Consider the following 23,389-nt stretch of genomic DNA (forward strand, 5'->3'; position numbering starts at 1 on the left):
ATGGCAGTTCACTTACTTTGAGAAATGTAACAGGCAGACCAAGCAGTTCCATCAGCCTAGCCACTTGGCATTTTCTGCCTGATGTTTATCTAGATGGCAATTCATTTACCAAAAGGTATTAACTAGATGACTCAATAGAGTCAAGTGAGGAGACTCCATGGTTTAAATGTACAGTGACTTATTTTGATAATCCTCACGAGGGCCATCTCCTCATGGGCAGCTGGATACAGAGACCTGGGGGTGCATTTTTTTTCATTGGACTAACAAGTTAGTCCAATGAAACCTTGGACTATTAACATGTTAATAAACATTAGACTATTAACGATTAACATGCTAGCCTCTCAGGGGGCTGCTAGCTCAGAATTCGTTGTTCAGTAATACTTTCACTGTGTTGCCATCTGCACAGCTGGCGCCTTAGCTTACATCAAGGCAGTGGCACTGAGTCATCATTGTATTCTTCACTGCCTGCATTCATTGAACAATGTGCTTGATTCATCAGTAAGCACATATTTTATTCACAATACTCCTTGTCTTCTCAGTATTTTCTGTGACTGAATGGAAGCATATTTTTTGGTTGTCTTGGGTTAGTCTTGAAGAAAAACATTTGTTGTGGCCCCAAACAGGCCACTCTTCTTGCTGTGCCATTTGTACTTGAACAACTGTTTGCTGCCAATCATAAAATTTGTGCTTTCAAGGGAAAATTGTAATTACCACAGTGAGCCTGACAGCTTCCCAGTACCTACAGACCCTTCTGATGAAACCAAAGTAATATTAATGAGTTAATTCATTGTTGAGTCAAGAATGAATAGTTAAACGTGTCAACAATTGGTGGATCCATATAGCTCCACAGAACCAACATTTTCCAACAAGCCATCTATGATACTGCACATGCGTAAACAACCCATTCATATTACAAGCTGTAACCACACAAAAGGTACATTGATAAGGTTGCAGATTTCCACGCTGCAACTAACCTTTTAGAAACTACCACTTGTCAAATTTTGGTGTAGTATCAAAGATACATACAGCTTCATAAAACACTATGAAAATACTGCCTTTCCGACTATGTATGTGTGTATGAGTGAATTTTCTTCATGTACTTTAACCCAAAACATCACATTGCACCAGACTGAATATAGCACCAGAGAGGAGAATCTGGATCTCTTCTATTAAGTCAGATGAAAGAGATTTACAAAAATGTAAAGCAAAGCCATTTTCCTGATTGGTTGGTTTTCTGGAAAGCTGAAGTTTTATAAAATGTTATTTTTGTCAACGTGTGACAGGTTTATTGCTTTATTAATGAGTGAACAAAGTTTTTCAACTTCAAATGTGGTAAACAGCACTTGCTTGGATGCACATAAAGGAAATCTGGAGCTAGAAAACAGAGTAAGATGCTACTATCTCTGACCTCAGGGACCCCAACTTTTGAGAGACCGAGCCTGCGTGTGTGCTCAGGTACTCAGTTGTGTCTGATTCTTTGTGACCCCATGGACTGTAGTGCACCAGGCTCCTGTGTCTATGGAATTTTTCAGGCAAGAATACACGAGTGGGTTGCCACTTCCTTCTCCAGAGTATCTTCCCGACTCAGGGATCAAACCTACATCTCCAGCACTGGCAGGTGGATTCATTACCACCCCATCAGATAATTTTATACTTTTTGCATTCAACCACCAAGCATATTTTGAATCACTCAGTAAGAGTAGTCTTATTACATTTACCCAAAGACACACCATTTTTGTTACTTTTCTTTCAGTCCTGATGTTCCAAGTGTCCTTCCGGTATAATTTCTCTTTTGTCTGAAGAAATTTCTTTCAGCAATTCTTTCAGATTAGTTCCAATGGTTGCAAATTCTCTTTAGTTTTCCTTCAGTTGAGAATGTCTTTATTTCATCTTCATTCCTGAAGGGTATTTTTTCAGGGTATGGAATTCTGCGTTTACAATTCTTAAGCACTTAAGAAATGCCATGCCACCTTGCGTCTTTAGAATGGTTGTTCACGTACATGTCCTGTCTCTGCTTGCAAAATATTTAGTTTGTGTTAGTAATTTCACTTTGATGTGTCTGGAAATGGAGATCTTTGGGTTCATTCTGTTTGCTCAGCTTCTTGACTCCATAGATTTGTGTTTTTCACCAAACTTAGGATATTTTAAGCCATTATTCCTTCAAATAATATCTTCCATGGGACTCCGATGGCAAGAAGGTTAGAGTGTTCTTGTCTAGCAAGTGCCTTTTGTTCTTTTTTCTATTTTTTTCCTATTGGTCAAGTTGGCTCATTTATATTTCTATGTATCTATTCATTTCTATATATCTGTCTTAAGGTCCACTGACATTTTTCTCTGTCATCTGCATTCTGCTATTGAACCTATCCGATGAATTTGTTTTGATTATTTTTCAGTTCTAGACATGGGCATTGTAAGGGTTGCAGCTTATTAATTATCGTGAAGTGGTGGAGAGTCATCTGAAATCCATTGCAAAGTTTTAACCCCAGATGTAGGTAAGTGTGGCTTCTAACACACGAACTGAGGACACTGGGAGATGCTGAGGTGTGCGCGCATGTGTGTTCTGTGCGTTCCTGTGCACGGCTCAGCTGGGTGCATTTTTCTTCATTCACCTAGGGTTTTTCCAGGATGAAGCCACACTTTAACAAATGTGCACGCCCAGCATGGGCATCCTCGGAGGCCTGTAAAGCCCAGAGCGTTGGGCTCCAGCCCTGGGTCTGGGATGCAGGCCAGAATTTGCACTTCTAAAACGTTCCCTGGCGCCGTGAAGCTTTGGCACCAGTCTGGAAGACCACCCTTTGGAAGCCGGGCTTTTCGCTGGGCGGGTCTAGAGCGTACCGGTCCTCATTGTTGCCGCCCCGCCCTCGCATCACCAGCCCGCAGCCGCATCACCACCCTCGCACTTGAGAGCAGCAGCCGGAACAGGGGCCGGCCCAGTGCGCGGGAGCTGGTTCCGGGTGCGCTCTGACTCCTGCTTTGCGTTCCGGCCTCCGGCGTTTCCGCGTGCGTAGCGGGAGACGGAGCCCGTGGGGCAACCTGGCGCTGGTCCTACCGGGAGCGCTTCCGGCCACGCAGGCGCAGGAGCCCGCGTTCCTGGCAGGAGGAGGGGACCGCAGGTAGGGGCGGCTGCGGACCCGGGGGCGGGGGAGGGGACGGCAGGTAGGGGCGGCGGGCCGTGGGAGGGGACCGCAGGTAGGGTGGCAGAGGCGCCGCGCCAGCCCGCTCCCGGAGCCGCGCGTGCAACCGGCGAGCGGCTAGGGGCTGCGGGCGAGAACGGGGGCAGCTGGCCCGCGTACTGCCCGGCGCCCTCGCTTGACTGGAGCCGACGGACACTCCGCCGGGACGGACACCTCCGGCAGAGGTGGTCGGCGCCGCGCTGCCCCTGCCTCCGGGGGCGGCTCTGAGTCCGGTGCAGTCGTCTGCTGCCCCCACTTTTAAAAAGCAGGGTTGAGCCGTGTTCTTTGGTGGTCTCGTCTTCTCCACCCTTGATCCCTGCTTTAGAACCTTAAGGCTAAGCAGGCATCCAGCATATTTAAAATAATTATATTGATGTGCCTGTGCTTTGTTGGCAACGTGGGGTACAACCAAAGTTGTGTTGTGGAGCACGAATTCGTTTCTTCTCTGGTTGTAAAAGATATTCTATAGATGGCAGAAACCAATTTTGTTCCATTGCTTTTCTTTTTCGTCACGCTTCTCCCTCCCACTGCCGTCTCTTTCTTTTTTAAAAATTAAGCTGTGAGTGTATAGCAGTAGTTTCCACTTTTCCTGTTACCAGTTTTTTATTATTATTGTCAGAAATCCAGTGTGCCTTAAGCAGTGCCTAATCAGTAGCTTTCGCTATCAGTTTGCTTTTTTCTGGGCAAGAACATTCCCTCAGCCATACAATCTTATCCCTTAACCCTGGGCAGCCTACTCCAGAAATATGCCTTTAAAACAAACAAACAAATCAGGTGATGGGGTGAGTGAAAGACTTCTTTAATAAGCGGATGGACAGTCTCAGGGTCTCAGCATGGGTCCCCTAATCCTTGCAGTGACCTAGCTGTATTCAGTTCAGTCCATTGTCTGAGGCTGTAGGATTTAGAGGAAGAATGTTAATTTGAGGCCAGAAAGTTTGACTTCTTTGTGTACAGTTTTAGTCACCTTGGGTAATTCGCTCTGCCTCAGTTTTTCTTATCTGTAAAATGGGGATAATAGCAGTTATATCTAGCTCACAGAATCCGTGTCAGACTGACACAAAATGGTAGCTGAACTTCTGGATGCGTGTCTTTCTGAGATGGGATTCAGAAGTGCTTGAGGGGACTTTGGGATCATTGAAAGGCTAGTGAGGCGCACGGCTGTCACGTGGACAAGAAATGCATTAAAAGGGTGATGAGAATCCAGCGCAGATTCGAAGATGTGAACGTGTCCTGAGGTTGGCAGCCTTGAGTGGCAGAGAAGAAAGCGATGTCCCTCCAAAAGAAAACAAAGTAAGCTTCAGACCTTGTAAGATCTGACTCTACCCCTGGAGGTGCAGGGTAGGATTGATGGGAGGTGAGGGGCTGCTCCACTCCGCGGAGCGGGTGGTGGATGAGAGCGACAGGGCGCCGGCACCGCGAAGAGAAGGAGCGCAGGCACAGACACGGGAGGAGTGACGCAGAAGAGGGAGGCGGCGCCTGAGCCTGTGAGGATGGGGGCGTAAGGGATCCTGCCGCCCGCCAGCCTGGGTACACGCAGCAGGCAAGGGGTCCTCGACCTCACAGTCAAGGAGAAAGGAACCAGCATCCCGCAAGGGGGCCTGCAGGGATAAGGGGGTGGGGGGGGCGGGAGGGTGGGGTCAGGGCTGGGTCTGGAGAAGGGCATGGAGGCTGATCTTCTGAGGGGTAGGTATCAAGAGTCTGGACTTTAGCCTGAGGGCAGAGAAAGTGAAAGTATTAGTTGCTCACTCATGGCCTACCCTTTGCAGCCCCCTGGACTCTAGGCCGCCAGCCTCCTTTGTCTGTGGAATTCTCCAGGCAAGGATATTGGAGTGGGTTGCCATTCCCTTCTCCACGGGATCTTCCCGACCCAGGTCTCCTGCCTTGCAGGCAGGTTCTTTACTGTCTGAGCCACCAGGGAAACCCCCTGAGGGCAGAGAGGGGCTGTCAAATGTTTTTAAAGCCAAGAGTAACAAAATTTGTGCTTCATTGTTTATACCAGAGAGGAGGTCTTCCACACGGGCACAGGAAGTGTGTGCAAAACCTGCTTCACCAGTGGTGGTATAGTCAGTCCATAAGAGTGAACTAGAGTTTCATGTATGCGCTTGGGTAAAACCTCGGAAACGTAAGGCTGGGCTTTTAAAAGAAGCAAGTTTACAAGGATGTACTCTTGGTGCTCCGTGCATTCCGCATCCCTGATATGGGGACTCTGTGCCATTTCAGAGGAGGGACTTGAGCCCCCACAGACGGTGTTCACGGGAGTCCTGGAACCAGGCCCCTGCGGTTACAAGGACAGCGCCGCTTGTGTAAAGCTTGGAAGCATTGGTGCGTTCTGTGTTGTTACTTAGGGGCACACATCTATGTGGTGAAAATAAAAAGCACGCGTGGAAACTGAACCTTGGGCAGGTGCCCGGGTCACCTTTGTGAGCACAGATGTCTGGACTCCACCTCCGGGTTTCTGATTCAGAAAGTCCAGGGCGAGCACTCAACAACTTGCGTTTCTCAGAAGTTCTAGATGCTCCTGCTGCTGCTGCTGCAGGTGCAGGGACCTCAGTTAAGAACCGCTGACCCACACACTTGAGGATGGGGGTTCCTTCTTGGGAGGGAGCAGAACAGGACTGCAAGGGCTACGTGGCTTCCGCCCTGTTGGCATTATTTCTTTACAAAGGGGGACGCAGTGTTACCTGGCAGAGCTGGACAGCTGCTCATGGTCTCCGTTTTCACTTTTTCTGTGCTTGCAATGTTTCAGGGAAGAAAGGAGATCCTGTTTGCTGCGGGGAATGGATTGGAAAAGAGAAAGCAGTGTTAGAGCCCGTGGGAGAGTGTTGCAGAAGCGCAGGTAGGAGATGCTTAGACTGGGGTGGGGAAGCGAGGGAAGGGGAGAGCGAGCAGATTTGGGAGCTTTCAGGGGGAGAAGCGACTGTTGATGGTAACTGGTCGGTCGGGCTTGAGGGGGAGACATCAAGTTCCCTGGTTGTGTCCCCCTCACAGTGGGGACCCCTGAGTGGCAGGCATGCTGGCGACAGGAGGGAGAATTCAGTTGCGGACGTCCCAGACCTTGAAGGGTCCCCGGCTGAGTGATGCTTTAGGAGAAAGAGCCAGGTTACAGCAGAGGCTAGAAACCATTGACATGACCGTGGCTGCCTGAGTCGTGTGCGTGGATGAGACCACTTGGAAGGCGAATGGAAGAGGGGCCCGCGACATCACTCGAGGGATGCCATCCCCTGAGGCAGGCCGACTAGCTGCTCTTCCTGCCACCCATTCTCGGGTGGCCCATGAGCTAAGGATTCCTTTCATGTTTTTAAATACTGGGGGAAAGAAATCAAAGAAACAGTCTTTTGTGACGTGAGGCTCGAATCCCAGTGTCTGTGAGCCGAGTCTTGCTGGAGGAAAGCCACGCTCGCCCACTGGTGCAGGAGGTCCCGGCTGCTTCTGGCGGCCGGATGGAGGGACCGTGACTGTCCCCCGGTCGTTCTGCATGGCCGCTGCACGCCCCGCACGTCCCAGTGCTGTGGTCCCTCGATTACCGCTCTGGCCCCTAAAGCTGAACTTTTACTGTCTGGCCCTTTACGGGAAAAAGTTCTTCTGGCCTCTGACCTCAGGTCTAAGTCGAGACACTCTTGGTCGCTTTAAATGCCGCAGAGGAGAGACGGCAGGGGTTTTGCCTGTTTCTTGTAGGTCAGCTTCTAAGAATCAGGCACTGAGGGAAGACGCTCCGGAGACTGTGAGGCCAGAGTGGTGAATGTTGTCGTCACATCCACCGGAGTCCTGGGAGACGCCTGGAAGGAGGGCGCTGTAGAGAAAAATGCGGGCCCGGGATCTCGAGGACGGTGAGCAGACAATGCCCGGGCCGTCACTGGGCGCTGCTGGCAGGACCCGGGCCGTGGGTGAGCACCCCACCTCGTCCCAGAGAGGAGGGGCTTGAGTGAGCCTGGAGCAGAGCCAGGGGTCCCTGAACTCCTCGTGGTGACAGCAGAGATGATGGAAGCCCTGCATTCTCTTCCGATCAGGGCAAAGTACACTGACCCGTGGCAGAGTCCTCCCTTCTCCCATCCACCTACTAACCCAGCCTGACACCACTTAGCTTCGGAGGGGAGATGCGGTCTGGCATGTCCAGGGTGGTGTGGCTGAGACGAGCCCCTCCCCTCTGACAGTCCCTGCTCAGCAGAAGCGCTGTCACTGCTGATGCCTGCAGCCTGGTCACTGGGACGTGACAGCTGGCACTTCTGAGATTGCGAGCACTGAAGAGAGCGGATCTGAGGGGGGAGGGTTGAGTTTGGGAAGTGTTTTTTTATCTTTTCATGTTAAGATTTTATATATATGTATATATATATATATATATACATACATAAAAATACAGCATCTTCATTCATTCTCTGTTGACAGACACCGTTCCTTTCATGTCTTGACTATCGTGAATAATGATGCTATGGACATAGGGGTGCATGTATCTTTTCAAATTAGTAGGGATTTTTTTTTGGATATGCACCCAGGAGTGAGATTGCTGGATCATATGATGGTTCTAATTTTAGTGTTTTGAGGCACCTTCACATGGCTTTCCATAGCAGCTGCACCAATTTATGTTCCCACCAACAGTGTCAGAGTGTTCCTTTTCTTCGCATCCTTACCAACATTTGTTATCTCTTGTCTTTTTTGGTGATGGCCATTCTGACAGGTGTGAGGTGATAACCTCAAATTTATAGTATGTGAATTACATGTCAGCCTAGATTTTCAATTGAATTATAGGTGATTTAAACTATTTTGTTAGTTTCAAGCATACAACATAATGACTCCATATTTTTAAAGCTTATGTTCCACTTAAAAGTTACTACAAAATAATGGCTGTATTCCTGTGCTCAACTCTGGATCAGAGACACAGACCAACTCTGGGTCAGAAGTGGCTTCTCCAGGCAGAGCGACTTAGTTGCTCCAGACAAGAGTGAAGGCGTCAAGCTCCCCGCCATGTCCTGGGGCTGCAGACTTTCTGCTTGTCTGTACTTGCAGAGAACAGTTTGCAGTGAGAAGGCAGGAATCATTCAAAGAGGGTGGCCTGACGCTTGGCAGTGCCCGCAGCAGGGCATGTACAGGCTGCCTAAGATGTATGGGAGGAGTGAGTTCCAGGAGGGAGTGATGGGGGTCAGGGGAGCGGCCAGGGACAGAGGGTGGCTGGCAGGGAGGCCTGGGCTCCCGGCCCCCCTGTACCGCCCTGGAGATCGGGAGCCTGGGAGACCCCTGGCCGGGAGGGCCTGGGGAAGGGGGCTGCTTAGACTGTGGCCGTTTGTCTGTGTGCAGAGTCATGAGTCTTATTCAAAATTCAGCAGACCTCCTCTTTGGTACTTAGAGGCAGAGCGCTTTCAAACCAGCGCACAGGGCTAGCCGGAGCCTTGACCGACCCAGGAGTCTGGCCAGAAACCTGAGCGGGAAGGAAGGCCCTCCCGGCAGGTAAGGCTTCGTGTCACTGTGTCCTCGGCCCCGAGACCCAGGGTCCGTCAGTCACTGTGTCACATGCCCCATGCTGTGGCTAAGCCCGCTTCCTCTGCTCTGGCTGCTCCCTATGGGTGGCAACCTGCGTCCATCCCAGGCTCCTGGAGGGCCCCGCGCCCGACATGCAGGTTCGTTCCCGCCCCTCGCCGCCCCCCTGCGGCCAGGCAGCAGCTCCTGCCTAGCGCCGGACCCACACCTGCTCCCGGGCCGTCGAGAGTTACCTGCGCCCCTGCCTCACCCCCGTCAGGCCGCGTGCGTTCTCATCAGCGCTCATCCTGATTTCCGGCCGGGCCTCCCACCCAGCCTCTCCCACCACCGCCTCCCCCACCACCGCCTCCCCCACCAACCTCCCAGGGCACCCTTTCACACCTTTGCTTCTTAAAAGCGTCAGGGGGCTTCTGAGCACCTCCCAAGGAGCATCCCAGCCCCTCAGCATCCCAGACAGCCCCCAGCCCAGCTTCTCTCTCCCCTGCTGTCTCCAGAGCCACGGTTTGCTTTCCTCTTAGCATTGCTAGCTGCACGGTGCTAGCCTGTCCTCAGTGCAGGCGGCTGTGGGGGAGACAGAAACACGGCCGGACAGGCCCAAGGCTGCCTTCTGCTCGACCCTGCAGGTATCGGGCACACGACCCGCGGCTGCTTCTCTCAAACCCAGATGCTCACGGCAGCCCTGGCCCCTCCGTCCTTCATGAGACCGGCTGGGCTGTGACCGCACCTCGTGTCTCCGTCTAAGGGGCCTCCGTCTGAGGGGCCTGCGGAGTGCATTGCCATGGAGACGAGGCCCCTGGAGGGCAGGAAGGGGCCCGCGCCCAGGGAGCTGCCGCCGGCCGTGGGGCTGCTGCTGTCCATGGCGCTCATGAACGTCCTCCTCTACCTCTGCCTTGACCGGCTCGTCACCACACCCCGAGGCCCCGCGGTGCAGCCCGGCCGCTGCCCGCCGGGCCACTTCAGCATGGGGCAGGCGACCACCTGCTCCCCGTGGCTGTCCTGCGAGCAGCTGAGGACGGAAGTGAGGCCTCTGAAGCGCGTCGGGGAGGGAGCCGTGAAGACGGTGAGTCGCGCCCGCCGTCAAGGGGGCAGGCGGCCCGGGGGAGGGCGCCAGCTCACCCCAGAAACCTCACTGCGGGACGCCATCCCTGTAAAGGGTGGGCCCACCCCCTTGTAGGGTGTTCCACGGTCAACAGGGGTCGTTAGGAAGCCTGTGTCACAGCGTGAGAATGCTGTCCTAAGTAGAAAAGCAAAATGGAAAGCTGTGCCAGAGGCTGTCCTATCTGCACGATTACATCCGTAAAAATATAAAAATGATAGAAATCGTGCAATGCTGAAGGAGGGTTTGGGGCAAGTTTTTCTGGTTCTTATTTTTCCAGCTGTACCGTGCTGTTTTTCAAAACCTTTTCATCTTACCTTGGAGTGTAGACAATTAACAGCGTTGTGATAGTTTCAGATGAACACCAAAGGGACTCAGCTGCACATATCCATGTATCCATTCTCCCCCAGCTCCCCTCCCATCCGGGCTGCCACGTACCACTGAGCAGAGTTCCCTGTGCTGTACAGGAGGTCCTTGTTGGTTATCCGTTTTATGTGTTTATTATCTATGTCTTTTTTTAAAAATTCATTTTGTTTGTTTATTTTTGGGGGCTGCGCTGGGTCTTCATTGCAGGGCGTGGGCTTTCTCTCGTTCCGGTGAGTGAGGGCAGCTCTGGTTGGGGTGACGGGCTTCTTGTAGTGGCTTCTCTTGGCGCAGAGCAGAGGTCTAGGCACGCCGGCTCTAGAGCACAGGCTCAGCAGTTGTGGCACAACGGGCTTAGTTGCCCCGAGGCATGTGGAATCTGCCCAGACCAGGGATTGAACCCATGTCCCCTGCACTGGCAGATGGATTCTCTACCACTGATCCACCAGGAGGCCCCGGAGGTTTGTTTTGATGCCGTTAAGTGTCATGCGAGCAAGCTGTTTATAAGTTTTGGAGACTAATCCCTTGTCGGTCACATCATTTGCAAATATTTTCCCCCAGTCTGTGGCTTGTCTTTGCGTTTTGTTTATTGTTTCCTTTGCTATTCAAAAGTTTTTGAGTTTAAGTAGGTCCCATTTGTTTATTTCTGTTTTATTTCCATTATTCCAGGAGACAGATGGAAAAAGATATTGCTGTGATTTATATCAGCATACTATTACATTGATTAAGAAAATTTTTTACTTTAAAAAGAGAACCCAAAGGGGCCAATTCAGTTCTCATTAGAAGCCTCCAGAGCCTGGTCTCATGGGCTGTTTCAGCAGCGGTTGTGCCCATGTTAACTGAGGCAGGATGACTCTAGAAGTCAGTTAAGGATGTGGCTTCTTCGTTAAAATGAAGGGTGATGAAAAGGCCGTTGCCCTGAGATTTTGTTTCTTTGGCTGAAACTTGCCCTTGGGGCAAGGAAGAGAGCTGTGGGCTTGTCATCCGGGGGGTCAAGGTGGTAGTGGGTATCTGGGGACAAGGCTCCAGCAGGAAACCCGGGGATGAGCTGAGGCCTTGCCTGGCTGTCTGGGGACCAGAGGCAGGATGCAAGGAAGGAATAAGAGGTGAGGGCCCCGGGGGGCTCCCAGCCTTGGGCACGCTGCTCCTGCATGCAGTGGGGGGGGGTGGTGCCGGCCTGGGTGGGGAGCATGGGGACAGGCAGCTGCAGCCCGACCAGATCCAGTGAGGAATCAGTGGGTTCTGGCTGTCCCTGCCAGGAGGAGGCCGCGGGCCATCCCATTATACTGGCCGTGGGGTGTAAGGGACGGGGTGACAGAGGCGCCTGGCCCAGGCAGCTGAGGGACAGGGTCAGCGGTGCCGGGAAGGTCCCACGTGCGCTTGAGGTGGCCCGGCCGCTGGGTGTAAAACCTGGCACTCGGGGTGGGGGGAGGTATAGATTTGGGTCGGTGTTGACAGCAGTGGGCCGTGAAGATGTCGCCAGGGAGGGAGGTAGTAGAGAAGCACCTGAAGCCAGGTAACTTCTGTCTCCTTCGAAGAAGGACCCTGTGGCTCCCCACTTGTTTCTGTGTTATTGTGCTCACTCAGAACATTTTCGGCGTTGGTTTTTACCCTGAAGGATGTCTTTGAGTAGCTTTGGTGATGCCAGGTTGTTGTTTAGGACAGACGTGATTTCAGGGGATCTCAGCAGACTCCCACTAGGTTCAGCAGTGTGCAGTGTGGTTTGTTTGTTAAGGTGAAGGGCACTCAAGGGCTGTTACTGAGGCTTTGTTTCTTTGCCTGAAATTTGCCCTCATGGCACAAGTATCCTGAGCGCATCTGTCCTGCCCACGTTGGGACCCCAGGGCCTGTGTAGGGTGGGGCCCAGGGCGGCCTCCTGACCTTCCATCCACCGGCTGCCCCCACGCCTCCCTCGTGGGCATCCTCCTCTCTGGCAGCCTCCGTGTGCCCGCCTCACAGACCTCCAGTAGTTTTCACAGCTGCTGCTTTTGTCCTTTAAAACCAAGGTACTTTCAGTTCAGTTCAGTCATTCAATTGTGTCTGACTCTTTGGGACCCCACAGACTGCAGCACGCCAGGCCTCCCTGTCCATCACCATCATGAGTTTGCTCAAACTCATGTCCATCGAGTTGGTGATACCATCCAACCATCTCATCCTCTGTTGTCCCCTTCTCCTGCCTTCAGTCTTTCCCAGCATCAGGGTCTTTTCTAATGAGTCAGTTCTTTGCATCAGGTGGCCAAAGTATTGGAGTTTCAGCTTCAGCATCAGTCCTTCTAATGAATATTCAGTACTGATTTCCTTAAGGATGGACTGGTTGGATCTCCTTGCTGTCCACGGGACTCTCAAGAGTCTTCTCCAACACCACAGTTCAAAATCATCAAATCTTCGGCGCTCAGCTTTCTTGATGGTCCACATCCATACATGACTGTGGGAAAAACCATAGCTTTGATTAGACAGACCTTTGTTGGCAAAGTAATGTCTCTGCTTTTTAATATGCTGTCTGGTTTTGTCATAGCTTTTCTTCCAAGGAGCAAGCGTCTTTTAATTTCATGGCTGCAGTCGCCATCTGCAGTGATTTTGAAGCCCAAGAAAATAAAGTCTGTCACTGTTTCCATTGTTTCCCCATCTATTTGCCATGAAGTCATGGAACCAGATGCCATGGTCTTAGTTTTCTGAATGTTGAGTTTTAAGCCAACTTTTTCACTCTCCTCTTTCACCTTCATCAAGAGGCTCTTTAGTTCCTCTTTGCTTTCTGCCATAAGGGTGGTGTCATCCACATATCTGAGGTTATTGATATTTCTCCTGTCAATCCTGATTCCAGCTTGTGCTTCATCCAGCCTCACATTTTGCATGTTATACTCTGCATATAAGTTAAATAGGCAGGGTGACAATATACAGCATTGATGTGCTGCTTTCCCAATTTGGAAGCAGTCCATTGTTCCATGTCCAGTTCTAACCGTTGCTTCTTGACCTGCATACGGATTTCTCAGGAGGCAGGTAAGGTGGTATGGTATTCCCATCTCTTGAAGAATTTTCCAGTTTGTTGTGATCCACGCAGTCAAAGGCTTTGCCGTAATCAGTAAAGCAGAAGTAGATGTTTATCTGGAACTTTCTTGCTTTATCTGTGATCCGTTTCCCCCATAGTCAGTCTCTCCCATCAGGAAGCTTCCATAAGCCTCTTATCCTTCTCCATCAGAGGGCAGACAGACTGAAAACTGCAGTCACAGAAAACTAATCAAACTGATCACATGGACCACAGCCTTCTCTAACTCGGTGAAACTACGAGCCATGCCGTGTAGGGCCACCCAAGACGGACAGGTCATGGTAGAGACTTCTGACAAAACGTGGTCCACTGGAGAAAGGAGTGGCAGACCACTTGATATTCTTGCCTTGAGAACCCCATGAACGGTGTGAAAAGGTCCTTTACAGAGGCAGAGCGCTTGGGTTGGCGCCCATCAGAAGAACCGATTCGGTTCTTTCTCTTCCTCTGGCGCCCTCCAGCTTTGTGTAACCCCAGAAAGGGATGGATGTGATGTTTTTCATGTGGAAGGCTGGCTGGAGCGCAGATGTGTGAAAACGCAGTGTCCACCCTCCGGCCGCCTCCTCATCTGGGACCTCTCTTCTCCTCTGTGCCGATGCCTGGGTGGCGTCATCCGGCCCCGTCCCTACCTTTATCCGCTGGTGAACTCGGGCCTTTTCTATCCCCTGCCTCCCCCACACCTTGGCTGTTGAAAGACTTCTCACTCTAGGTGTGTCACAGACCATCCCCTCAGCCTCCTCCCTTCTCCCCACCACCCAGCTACTCACACCACGGCCAGGAGGCCCCCTTTTTCTTTTAAGTTCAATTTTAATTTTATATTGGGGTATTACTGATTTACAGTACGGTGTTAGTGTCAGTCGTACAGCACAGTGAAATCAGTTACTCATCTGTCCTTCAGAGTCTTTGCCCATATAGGTTATTACAGAATAGTGAGCTCTACGGTAGAGTCTTGTTGGTTATCCCTTTTATATTTAGTGGCACATGTGTGTTAATCCCAGAGTTTCTCTCTTCCCCACCCCGGGAGGCACCCCTCTCATGCCCCTGTGTCCATGTCCACGCGCAGCCCCTCAGCAGGGTGCAGTGTCTCTGCATATGGGAGAGAGCTAGGAGTTGGCCTTTCCGAGGCTTCTGCCTTATCCCCTCCCGAGCCAGGGCTCCGTGCCTGGTGCCTGCCTGTCTCCATATCCTCCAGATAGGGCTCTCTGCCTCTGCCGTGGCCCGCTTCAGCTGCTCTCGCCGCCGTTGGAGTGGCGTGTGTGTGGCCACGGGCAGCAGTGTCCCTCCTCTGCTCTGGCTCCACTCCCCACCCCCTGACCCCTTGCTGCTCTATCACGGCAGGCTGTGGACGCATCTCCAGAGGCCATTGCCCTGCCATCCTTCCTGCCTGGGATGTGGTCCACAGAAGCCCCTTGGCTCCTTCCTCCACCTCTGTTAGATTCCTGTTTGAGTATCACCCCAGCGAGAGCTTCCCCAAACTAATAAAGTTATAAATTCTCCCCCTTCCCTGCTTAATTATTCTGCAAAGCATATTTTACCTTCCAGTGGACTTTACACACTTCCTGTTTATTTTCTCTTATCGTCTGCCTCCTGCACTAGAATGTAAATTTCACATGGCCAGGGATTTCCTTCAGTTTTTTTAATTGACATAAGTACCTTGTTAAATGAATGAAGACAGATTAGACTTTGTACTGCAAAGGACCATTATTTTCTAAAATTTGTCTTTACATTTAAATAAGGATCACATGAATAATATATAAAGAGCTCCTAGAAATTAATAAGCACGAAGCAAACAATCCTAGAGGAGATAGTATGAAGGATAGTGAACAGACTTTCCACAGAAGTCGCACAGAAATGCCCAGGGATGAATTAGTAGTCAGGAGAATACAGATGAAAACAGGGAAATGTTTTTCATCCAGTAGATTGGTAACACTTAGTGAGGTTGAAGGAAATGGCAACCCACTCCAGTATTCTTGCCTAGAGAATCCTGTGAACAGAGAAGCCTGGAGGGCTGCTGTCCATAGGGTTGCACAGCATCGGACACAACTGAAGCGACTTAGCATGCATGCGTGCATTGGAGAAGGAAATGGCAATCCACTCCACTGTTCTTGCCTAGAGAATCCCAGGGACAGAGGAGCTTGGTGGGCTGCCGTCTATGGGGTCGCACAGAGTCAGACACGACTGACACGACTTAGCAGCAGCAGCAGCAGTGTGGTTGAGGCTAGAACGTAAGATTCATACATGATTGGTGAAAGTGCATGTTGGCCCAGACTCTGAAGGGTGCGATGGTACATAGTGTTCATTCAGTGATCCGTCTACTTCCCTAACTTATGAAAACATCTGCACATGTGCACAGAGATGTGAATATAAGGCTATTCATTGTAGCACTGTTGTTAATAGGAAATAAGTGGGAAATAATTTAGATATATATCAATTCTTTAAAAATAGATCACATAAGGTCATAGTAAATGCCTATGTAAAATTACAGAACTGTGTAGAAAAAGGAACCCAAGCCACCCTGACAGCATCTGTCCCAAATTTAATGAATTTTTATTATACTTCAGTTTAAAAAAAAAAAGGTCTTCTGCAAAATCTTACCTAACATACACCAGTATAGGTTGTACACCCATACTATGAAATGTTATGAAGCTTTAAAAAGAATGACCTGAATCTCTCTCTATATATATTATAGTACCATTTATATAACAAACTCAAATGCTATTTTATAAATGGATATTAATACATGTAAAAGCATAGAAAAATGTCTGGAACATTACTAGTCAAACAGTTAACTAGTTTCCTTTGGGCTGGGGATTAAATTCAGAGGAAGGAGTTCTACTCCCTCCGTATTTGAACTTTTATCAAGAGTATTCATGATTATTTTTATAATATTTTTAAAAAGGTAGATTGCTGAGAAATGATTCTTAACCCCTGACTTGCAAGTATGTAATATTGGAGGTTTCAGATATTTGTGAGACATCTCGAAGACTAATAATATTTGATAATAAACATCAGTAGTATTTCATCTTTTCATTTATCTGAGGCACAAAAGTGAATGAGATGTAAGCGAGGTTTGGGGGGAAGTCATGAGGCCTGTGGCTGAAGCTCTCCCGCATTTCTTGTGGAATAAATGTATAAAAAAACCATAGCGGCTTCTCTTTAGTGATCCCCATTTTATATGAAAAAAAAAAAGCTAGTTGCCAGTGAGGGGAAGGGGAGCCCAAGGGAGTGATGGATCTCAACAGAAACAGGATTTTTATACTGGAGTCAGAGATCAAATTCAGTGCTTGTGCAGCTCTGTGAAGAGAAGAAAATGTGTTCTATATTAAAATTTAAGAAATGTATTCACGAAACATACAGTGATTCCAGCAGCGAGGGCAACTTGACTTCTTAGTAGAAATTATCTATAGTGAAATTTCTCAGATTTGGGTTTTGGAGAATGTCTTAAAAGACAACTGTTTGAATAAATGATCAACGGCGACAGTTTCGTAGGTTTTTCTGTTAATGAACCTTCCTTCTCAGGCCCACAGTAAATTTTTGTAGTCCTCCAGCCTACCTCCTCCATTTGATGTATTTTTTAGTTCCTTAAAAAAATGTTTTAAAATATTAGAGTATTATATATTCTTTCTTGTTATACCAAAAGATATAAAGTTGGGGGGGGTGCGGGAAGCATGTAAAGAACAGAAAACGTCCTTAGATTTCTGTGTAATTTTGTTTTATGCAGTTAGAACAATAATATAAAAACACTGTGTCCTTTTCATCTGTCACATTGCTTGTATCTGTGAAAACCCCATCCGATAGCGTCTGCAGTGGGCTGCACCCATAACCTTCCCTGAGTGGCCCTGCATAACTGGAGCACTTCCCAATTGTTGATGGGTGGACAGGTTCCAGTTAGGCTTTGATAAATAATGCTGGATTTTTATTTCTGGAGCTTTTTATATATTTCGGGTTATTGCCTTTAATTTAAGTGCCAAAGTCTCTAGAAAACTACACCCCAGGTTGCTACCATAACCTTTATTTTAACTACGAAGACATGGAAGCCAAAGGGACATGGCCCACAGGGTCCAGCTCAGCCCGGGCAGCCGGGTCCTGACCTGGAGGCTGTTTTCTCCTCTCCAACCCCTGCCTTCCCTTTGGGGACTCGAGCAGCGGGTCAGCGGTTCTTACTTCTTTCCCTGTGATAGAAGTGTGAGTGCACAGCTGTGCGGGGCAGCTGCTCGCCGGCTGGCGGTGTCAGGATGGCTGGCCTAGGGTGGAGTGCGTCATTTCAGCTTCTGCTGTTCCAGCCAAAGTCATGGAAACCATGACCGTGTTAAAGGCGTGTTCCCTACGTACAGCCATTCCTATCTGTGCTTTACTCTGCTCCTTTTAAAGCGAGTGGCAGTGCTGGTGTGTGCGGTGGGCTGGCTGGACTCTCTCCCTACTCAGGGTTCTCCAGCTTTCCACTCACCCCTTCCCCAGCCTTTCCCCTCCCCATCTTTGCACGTGCAGCCCCCTCTCCGGGGAATGAACCCCCTTCTCCACATCTGCTTTGCAAGCCCGTCATCCCACAGACCCGCTCCCAGGCCAGCTGCCCCACCACCTGCGGGCCGAGCCTTCACCCAGCATCTGGTCCGGCTCCCAAGTGAGTCTGTGGAACAGCCCACGCTTGACTCTGTGCATCCTCTGCACCGCAGCCAGCACCTCAAAGCAGCTGCTTCCCAGCTCACCAGCTGCTGAGGGTTCCGGGTTGACGTTTTCTGTGGCTTTGTTCCAGGTGTTTCTGTCCGAGTGGAAGGAGCGCAAGGTGGCCTTGTCGCGGCTCACCAGGCCGGAGGTGAGAGACGACTTCCTGCACGGGCTGCGGATGCTACAGGCACTGCAGAGCGAGCACGTGGTCACGCTGCTGGGCTACTGCGAGGACGACGACACCATTCTCACCGAGTACCACCCCTTGGGCTCCCTGGGCAACCTGGAGGCAACACTGAACCTCGCCAAGTACCGCAGCCTGAACACGTGGCAGCACAGGCTGCAGCTGGCCCTGGGCTACGTGGCCATCCTCGACTTCCTGCACCGCAGCCCCCTGGGCACGCTGGTCATGTGCGACTCCAGTGACCTGCCCAAGACCCTGTCCCAGTACCTGCTGACCGCCAACTTCAGCATCGTGCTCAACGACCTGGACGCCCTGCCCCTGGTGAACCACAGCTCCGGGGCCCTGGTGAAGTGTGGCCACCGGGAGCTCCATGGGGACTTTGTGGCCCCAGAGCAGCTGTGGCCCTTCGGAGAGGACATGCCCTTCCAGGACGACCTCATGCCCGCGTATGACGAGAAGAGCGACATCTGGAAGATTCCTGACGTCTCCGGTTTCCTTCTGGGGCATGTGGAAGGGAGCGACATGGTCCGATTCCACCTGTTTGACATTCACAAGGCGTGTAAGAGCCAGGTGCCTGCAGAGAGACCCACTGCTCAGGCTGTCCTGGACACTTACCAGAAGGTTCTGAATCTACTCAGAGACACCGCGACGTCTCAGTCAAGAGAGATGCTGTGAAAGCCAGTGTAGCCACTGACAGATGAGAGTCAGGGAACAGCTGGAAGAGTTGCACCGGTTTTGCCCTGATGGAAGGTGTTGGTGGTTCTGCCCCAGGTTCTTCTTCTCCTGACTGCCTGGCAGGAGTTGCTAAGCAGGAGCACATGGGCTTGCCGTGAGCCTGGCTGCAAGCGAAGGTGGAGAGAAGCAGTGAGTCTGCCCAGTATCTGAAGGAAGTAACAAAAATGGAGCTACAAAGAGGAGTCCCTAACAGCTGAATCTGTGGGCTTGTAAGAAATGTGCGTGGAGAGGTTTTTAAGTGGCAGTGTGGGGAAGAGACAAGCAGTAGTTCTCGCTTTGTTGGGTGAGCATCTGCAGTGTGCTTCACGGCACCGAGGAGACGTCGCTGTGTTTCGGGTGACTGCTCAGGGCCACACCTGTGTCATCCACGCCCCAGTGAGCTAGCGTGCATGCTCTCTGAAGCCTTGAGTGGATAAGGAACATTGAAAATATCACATATATCGGAAATCCCATCTGTGTTACTACTGCCTCGGATGGTGCTTGTGAAATTCCCCTTTACCTTCCAGCTGGTTATTTATTCTGTGCTCAACATTAATTATCGTGAACATTTTACACCAACAGTGTCTGTCACTCACTCATTATTGGAAGGCGTTGAAGACCTTCCACTTGAGTTGCATGATTGAGTCCTTCAGAAAGCTTTCCTTGGCCTTGTCATCCTTGTTTGCAGGGGAGGAAGGATTTGGTGCATATTCATCATTACCAATAAGGGGGTTAAAGCTGGCATTGAGGGCAGAAAGGCTGTGCACAGGCCTCGTGGTCACTGGAATTACAGAGAGCTGGCCCCACCCCGCAGACTCGGACTCAGTATCTGGGTGGAGTCTCTGCATTTCGCACTGGTTCCCTGGTGATGTGCTGCCGGTCTGAGAACCACATTTTGAGAACTAGTGTCCTTACCTATCCAGGCAGTAGACAGGGAGTATGCTCAGTATTATCCTTGTTCTACCTCCCATGGTGATTGGGTCCTGTGGTTGGTCAGAGAATGTGCTTGCCCAGAGTATATTAACCGCTGCTCTTTGTTATAAACATGCTGCCAGAACCCACTAGGATGGCTGTAATCAAAAGGATGGATAGTAACAAATGTCAGCGAGGATGTAGAGAATTGGAGCCATCATACGTTGCTGGTAGGAATGTAAAATGGCCCAGCTGCTTTAGGAAACAGTCTGACTGTCCTCAAAAGGTCAAAAATAGAGTTACCATGACCCAGCAGTTCCAGTTCCCAGTATTTACCAATGAGAATTGAAAACATGTCCATAAAAGAACCTGGACACAAATGTTCACAGCAGCATTATTCATAATAGACAAAGGCTGAAGATGTCCATTTGCTGGTGAGGAGATAGAAATTGTGGTTCAATGTTCATAGCAGCATTATTCATAATAGACAAAGGCTGAAGATGTCCATTTGCTGGTGAGTAGATAGTGGAAATTGTGGTTCCTGCGTACAAAGGGGTAACATTCACCCATGAAGGGAGTGTAGCACGTAGTCATGCTCCAGCACGGGTGAAGGTACTGAGTGAACGGAGCCATCACGAAAGACCGCATGCCGTGTGGTTGCATTTGTAGGAAATGTCCAGAATCGACAAACCCGCAGAAACAGAAGATAAACCAGTGGCTCCAGAGCGGCTGGCAGGGGCTGGAGTTGAAGAATGGGGGGCTTACTAATGGGTACAGGGTTTCTTCAGGGGAGATGGAAATTTCCAGAAATGGTGACGGTTGCACAACTCTGAATAAATAACACTGAACTGTATAAAAGGGGGCAGCTCCATGTGGAGCTGCTGAGCTGATGTTGCTCTTTTCATGTTGTAATTCTGGATTGAGGGTTTTCCTTGATTTTTGGACTTTGCATTAGAAAAAAACTTTCAGTTTCAAATGAATTTCTTTTTAAATATTGCTGATAGAGCTAAAATGAGCAGCATGGTATTTGGAAAGGACACAGTGCCAGGATCAGAAGACACAATTCCAGCTCTGCCTCTGACTCACATGTGGTCTCAGACAGACCGATTTCTAAGTGAGAGAGCTGGCGAGGCATTTCCAGCTTCTGCTCCTCTGAGTTCTCCATGATGCTTTATTGTGCCAGTGCCAGGCACCAAGCTGGCCCTGGCCCTGCAGTTTCTATCTTCAGTAACAACAGAACCGCAGAATCGTAAGAGGAAAAGAAAGACCCAACTTTCTGCTGTGTAAAAAAGACTCACTTCCACTCTAAGAGCACACACAGGCTCAGAGTAAAGGGATGGAAAAAGATATGCCATGCACACGGAAGCCAGAGGAGAGCAGGGGTAGCTCTACTTTATTAGACAAAATGGGCTTTAAGTCAGAAAGTGCAGTGAGACAGAATTCAGTATATGGTGACAAAGCGGTCAGCTCATCAAGAGGGTATAAAAATCATAAGTCTGTATGCACCCCAAAATGCATATAGATCTGATGGGAGAAGTAGACAACAATACAATAATAGTTATGGTAAAAATACCCCACTTTAATACCCCACTTTCAACAGTAGACAGATTATCCAGACAAAATCAAGAACGAAACCTTGGATTTTTAACTGTTATCTTGGACTCAGTGGACCTAACAGACATACATAGAAAATTCTACCAAACAGCAGCAGAATACACATCTTCCTCAAGCACACATGAAACTTTCTCCAGGACAGATTATGGTGTTAGGTCACAAAACAAGGATTAACAATTTTGAGAAGATTGAAATAACATCAAGCATCTCATCTCATTTTCTGACCACAGTGGTTTAAAACTACAATAGAAATCACTAACAGAAGAGTGAAAACAACAGAAACCAATGAAACAGAAAATAAATAGACAATAAAGAAAACTCACAAATGTGTGGAAATTAAACAACACACACCTAACAAACAGCGAGTCACAGAAGAAATCAAAAGGAAAATCTTAAGTTCCTTGAGACAAAAATGAAAACACACTGTACCAGAACTTAGTTGTTCTGTTCAGGCACGCAGTCATGTCTGACTCTGCGACCCCATGGACTGCAGCACACCAGGCTTCCCTGTCCATCACCAACTCCCAGAGTTTGCTCGAACTCACGTCCGTTGAGTCAGTGATGCTATCCAACCATCTCATCCTCTGTTGCCCTCTTCTCCTGCCATCAGTCTTTCCCAGCATCAGGGTCTTTTCCAATGAGTCGGCTCTTTGCATCAGGTGGCCAAAGTTTTCGAGCTTCAGCATCAGTCCTTCCAAAGAATATAAAGGGTTGATTTCCTTGAGGATTGACTGGTTCGATCTCCTTGCTGTCCGTGGGACTCGCAAGAGTCTTCTCCAGCACTGCAGTTCAAAAACGTCAGTTCTTCGGCACTCAGCCTCCTTTATTGTCCCGCTCTCACATCCATACATGACTACTGGAAAAACCACAGCTTTGACTAGATGGACCTTTTGTTGGCAAGGTGATGTCTCTGCTTTTTAATATGCTGTCTAGTGTTGTCATAGCCTTTCTTCCAAGGAACGAGCGTCTTTGAATTTCATGGCTGCAGTTGCTGTCCACAGTGATTTTGGAGCCCAAGAAAATAAAGTCTGTCAGTTTTCCATTTTTTCCCCATCTATTTGCCATGAAGTGATGGGACCAGAGATCAAATTGCCAACATCTGCTGGATCATGGAAAAAGCAAGAGAGTTCCAGAAAAGCATCTATTTCTGCTTTATTGACTATGCCAAAGCCTTTGACTGTGTGGATCACAATAAACTGTGGAAAATTCTGAAAGAGATGGGAATACCAGGCCACCTGACCTGCCTCTTGAGAAACCTATATGCAGGTCAGGAAGCAACAGTTAGAACTGGACATGGAACAACAGACTGGTTCCAAATAGGAAAAGGAGTACGTCAAGGCTGTATATTGTCACCCTGCTTATTTAACTTATATGCAGAGTACATCATGAGAAAGACTGGACTGGATGAAGCACAAGCTGGAATCAAATTGCCAGGAGAAATATCAATAACCTCAGATATGCAGATGACAAAACTCTTATGGCAGAAAGTGAAGAGGAACTAAAAAGCCTCTTGATGAAAGTGAAAGAGGAGAGCGAAAAAGTTGGCTTAAAGCTCAACATTCAGAAAACTAAGATCATGGCATCTGGTCCCATCACTTAATGGGAAATAGATGGGGAAACAGTGGAAACAGTGTCAGACTTTATTTTGGGGGGCTCCAAAATCACTGCAGATGGTGATTGCAGCCATAAAATTAAAAGACGCTTACTCCTTGGAAGGAAAGTTATGACCAACCTAGATAGCATATTGAAAAGCAGAGACATTACTTTGCCAACAAAGGTCCGTCTAGTCAAGGCTATGGTTTTTCCAGTGGTCATGTATGGATGTGAGAGTTGGACTGTGAAGAAAGCTGAGCACCAAAGAATTGATGCTTTTGAAGTGTGGTGTTGAAGAAGACTCTTGAGAGTCCCTTGGACTGCAAGGAGATCCAACCAGTCCATTCTAAAGGAGATCAGCCCTGGGTGTTCACTGGAAGGACTGATGCTGAAGCTGAAACTCCAATATTTTGGCCACCTTATGCAAAGAGTTGACTCATTGGAAAAGACTCTGATGCTGGGAGGGATCAGGGGCAGGAGGAGAAGGGGATGACAGAGGATGAGATGGCTGGATGGCATCGCTGACTCAATGGACATGAGTTTTAGCAAACTCCGGGAGTTGGTGA

The 23,389-nt window shown here is 49.3% G+C and overlaps 1 protein-coding gene across 7 annotated transcripts; it reads left to right on the plus strand.

Annotated features, from left to right (window-relative positions):
* Positions 1–3,006: 3,006 nt before the first annotated feature.
* On the plus strand, positions 3,007–19,285 carry POMK (protein-O-mannose kinase). 7 transcript variants are annotated; one of them, XM_027529819.1, is made up of 7 exons: positions 3,074–3,113; positions 5,394–5,495; positions 5,920–6,009; positions 6,849–7,000; positions 8,512–8,612; positions 9,266–9,702; positions 17,895–19,285. In XM_027529819.1, the coding sequence occupies exons 6-7, from the start codon at positions 9,421–9,423 to the stop codon at positions 18,663–18,665; spliced, it is 1,053 nt and encodes a 350-aa protein (XP_027385620.1). In that variant the 5' UTR covers positions 3,074–3,113; positions 5,394–5,495; positions 5,920–6,009; positions 6,849–7,000; positions 8,512–8,612; positions 9,266–9,420; the 3' UTR covers positions 18,666–19,285. The 7 variants fall into 7 exon arrangements, with proteins under 7 accessions (XP_027385617.1, XP_027385622.1, XP_027385621.1 ...); XM_027529818.1 differs by lacking the exon at positions 3,074–3,113 and adding an exon at positions 3,243–4,463; XM_027529816.1 differs by lacking the exon at positions 5,394–5,495 and having other exon boundaries at positions 3,007–3,113.
* Positions 19,286–23,389: the final 4,104 nt, after the last annotated feature.

The sequence above is a fragment of the Bos indicus x Bos taurus genome, chromosome 27, assembly GCF_003369695.1.
Source record: "Bos indicus x Bos taurus breed Angus x Brahman F1 hybrid chromosome 27, Bos_hybrid_MaternalHap_v2.0, whole genome shotgun sequence".
Classification (NCBI taxonomy): Eukaryota; Metazoa; Chordata; class Mammalia; order Artiodactyla; family Bovidae; genus Bos; species Bos indicus x Bos taurus.

Bases quoted from the DNA above. Each gene is read 5' to 3' on its own strand.
- POMK (XM_027529816.1), top strand. From the start codon at position 9,421: ATGGAGACGAGGCCCCTGGAGGGCAGGAAGGGGCCCGCGCCCAGGGAG. The intron at 9,703-17,894 runs GTGAGTCGCGCC...GCTTTGTTCCAG, and splicing joins GGGAGGGAGCCGTGAAGACG to GTGTTTCTGTCCGAGTGGAA.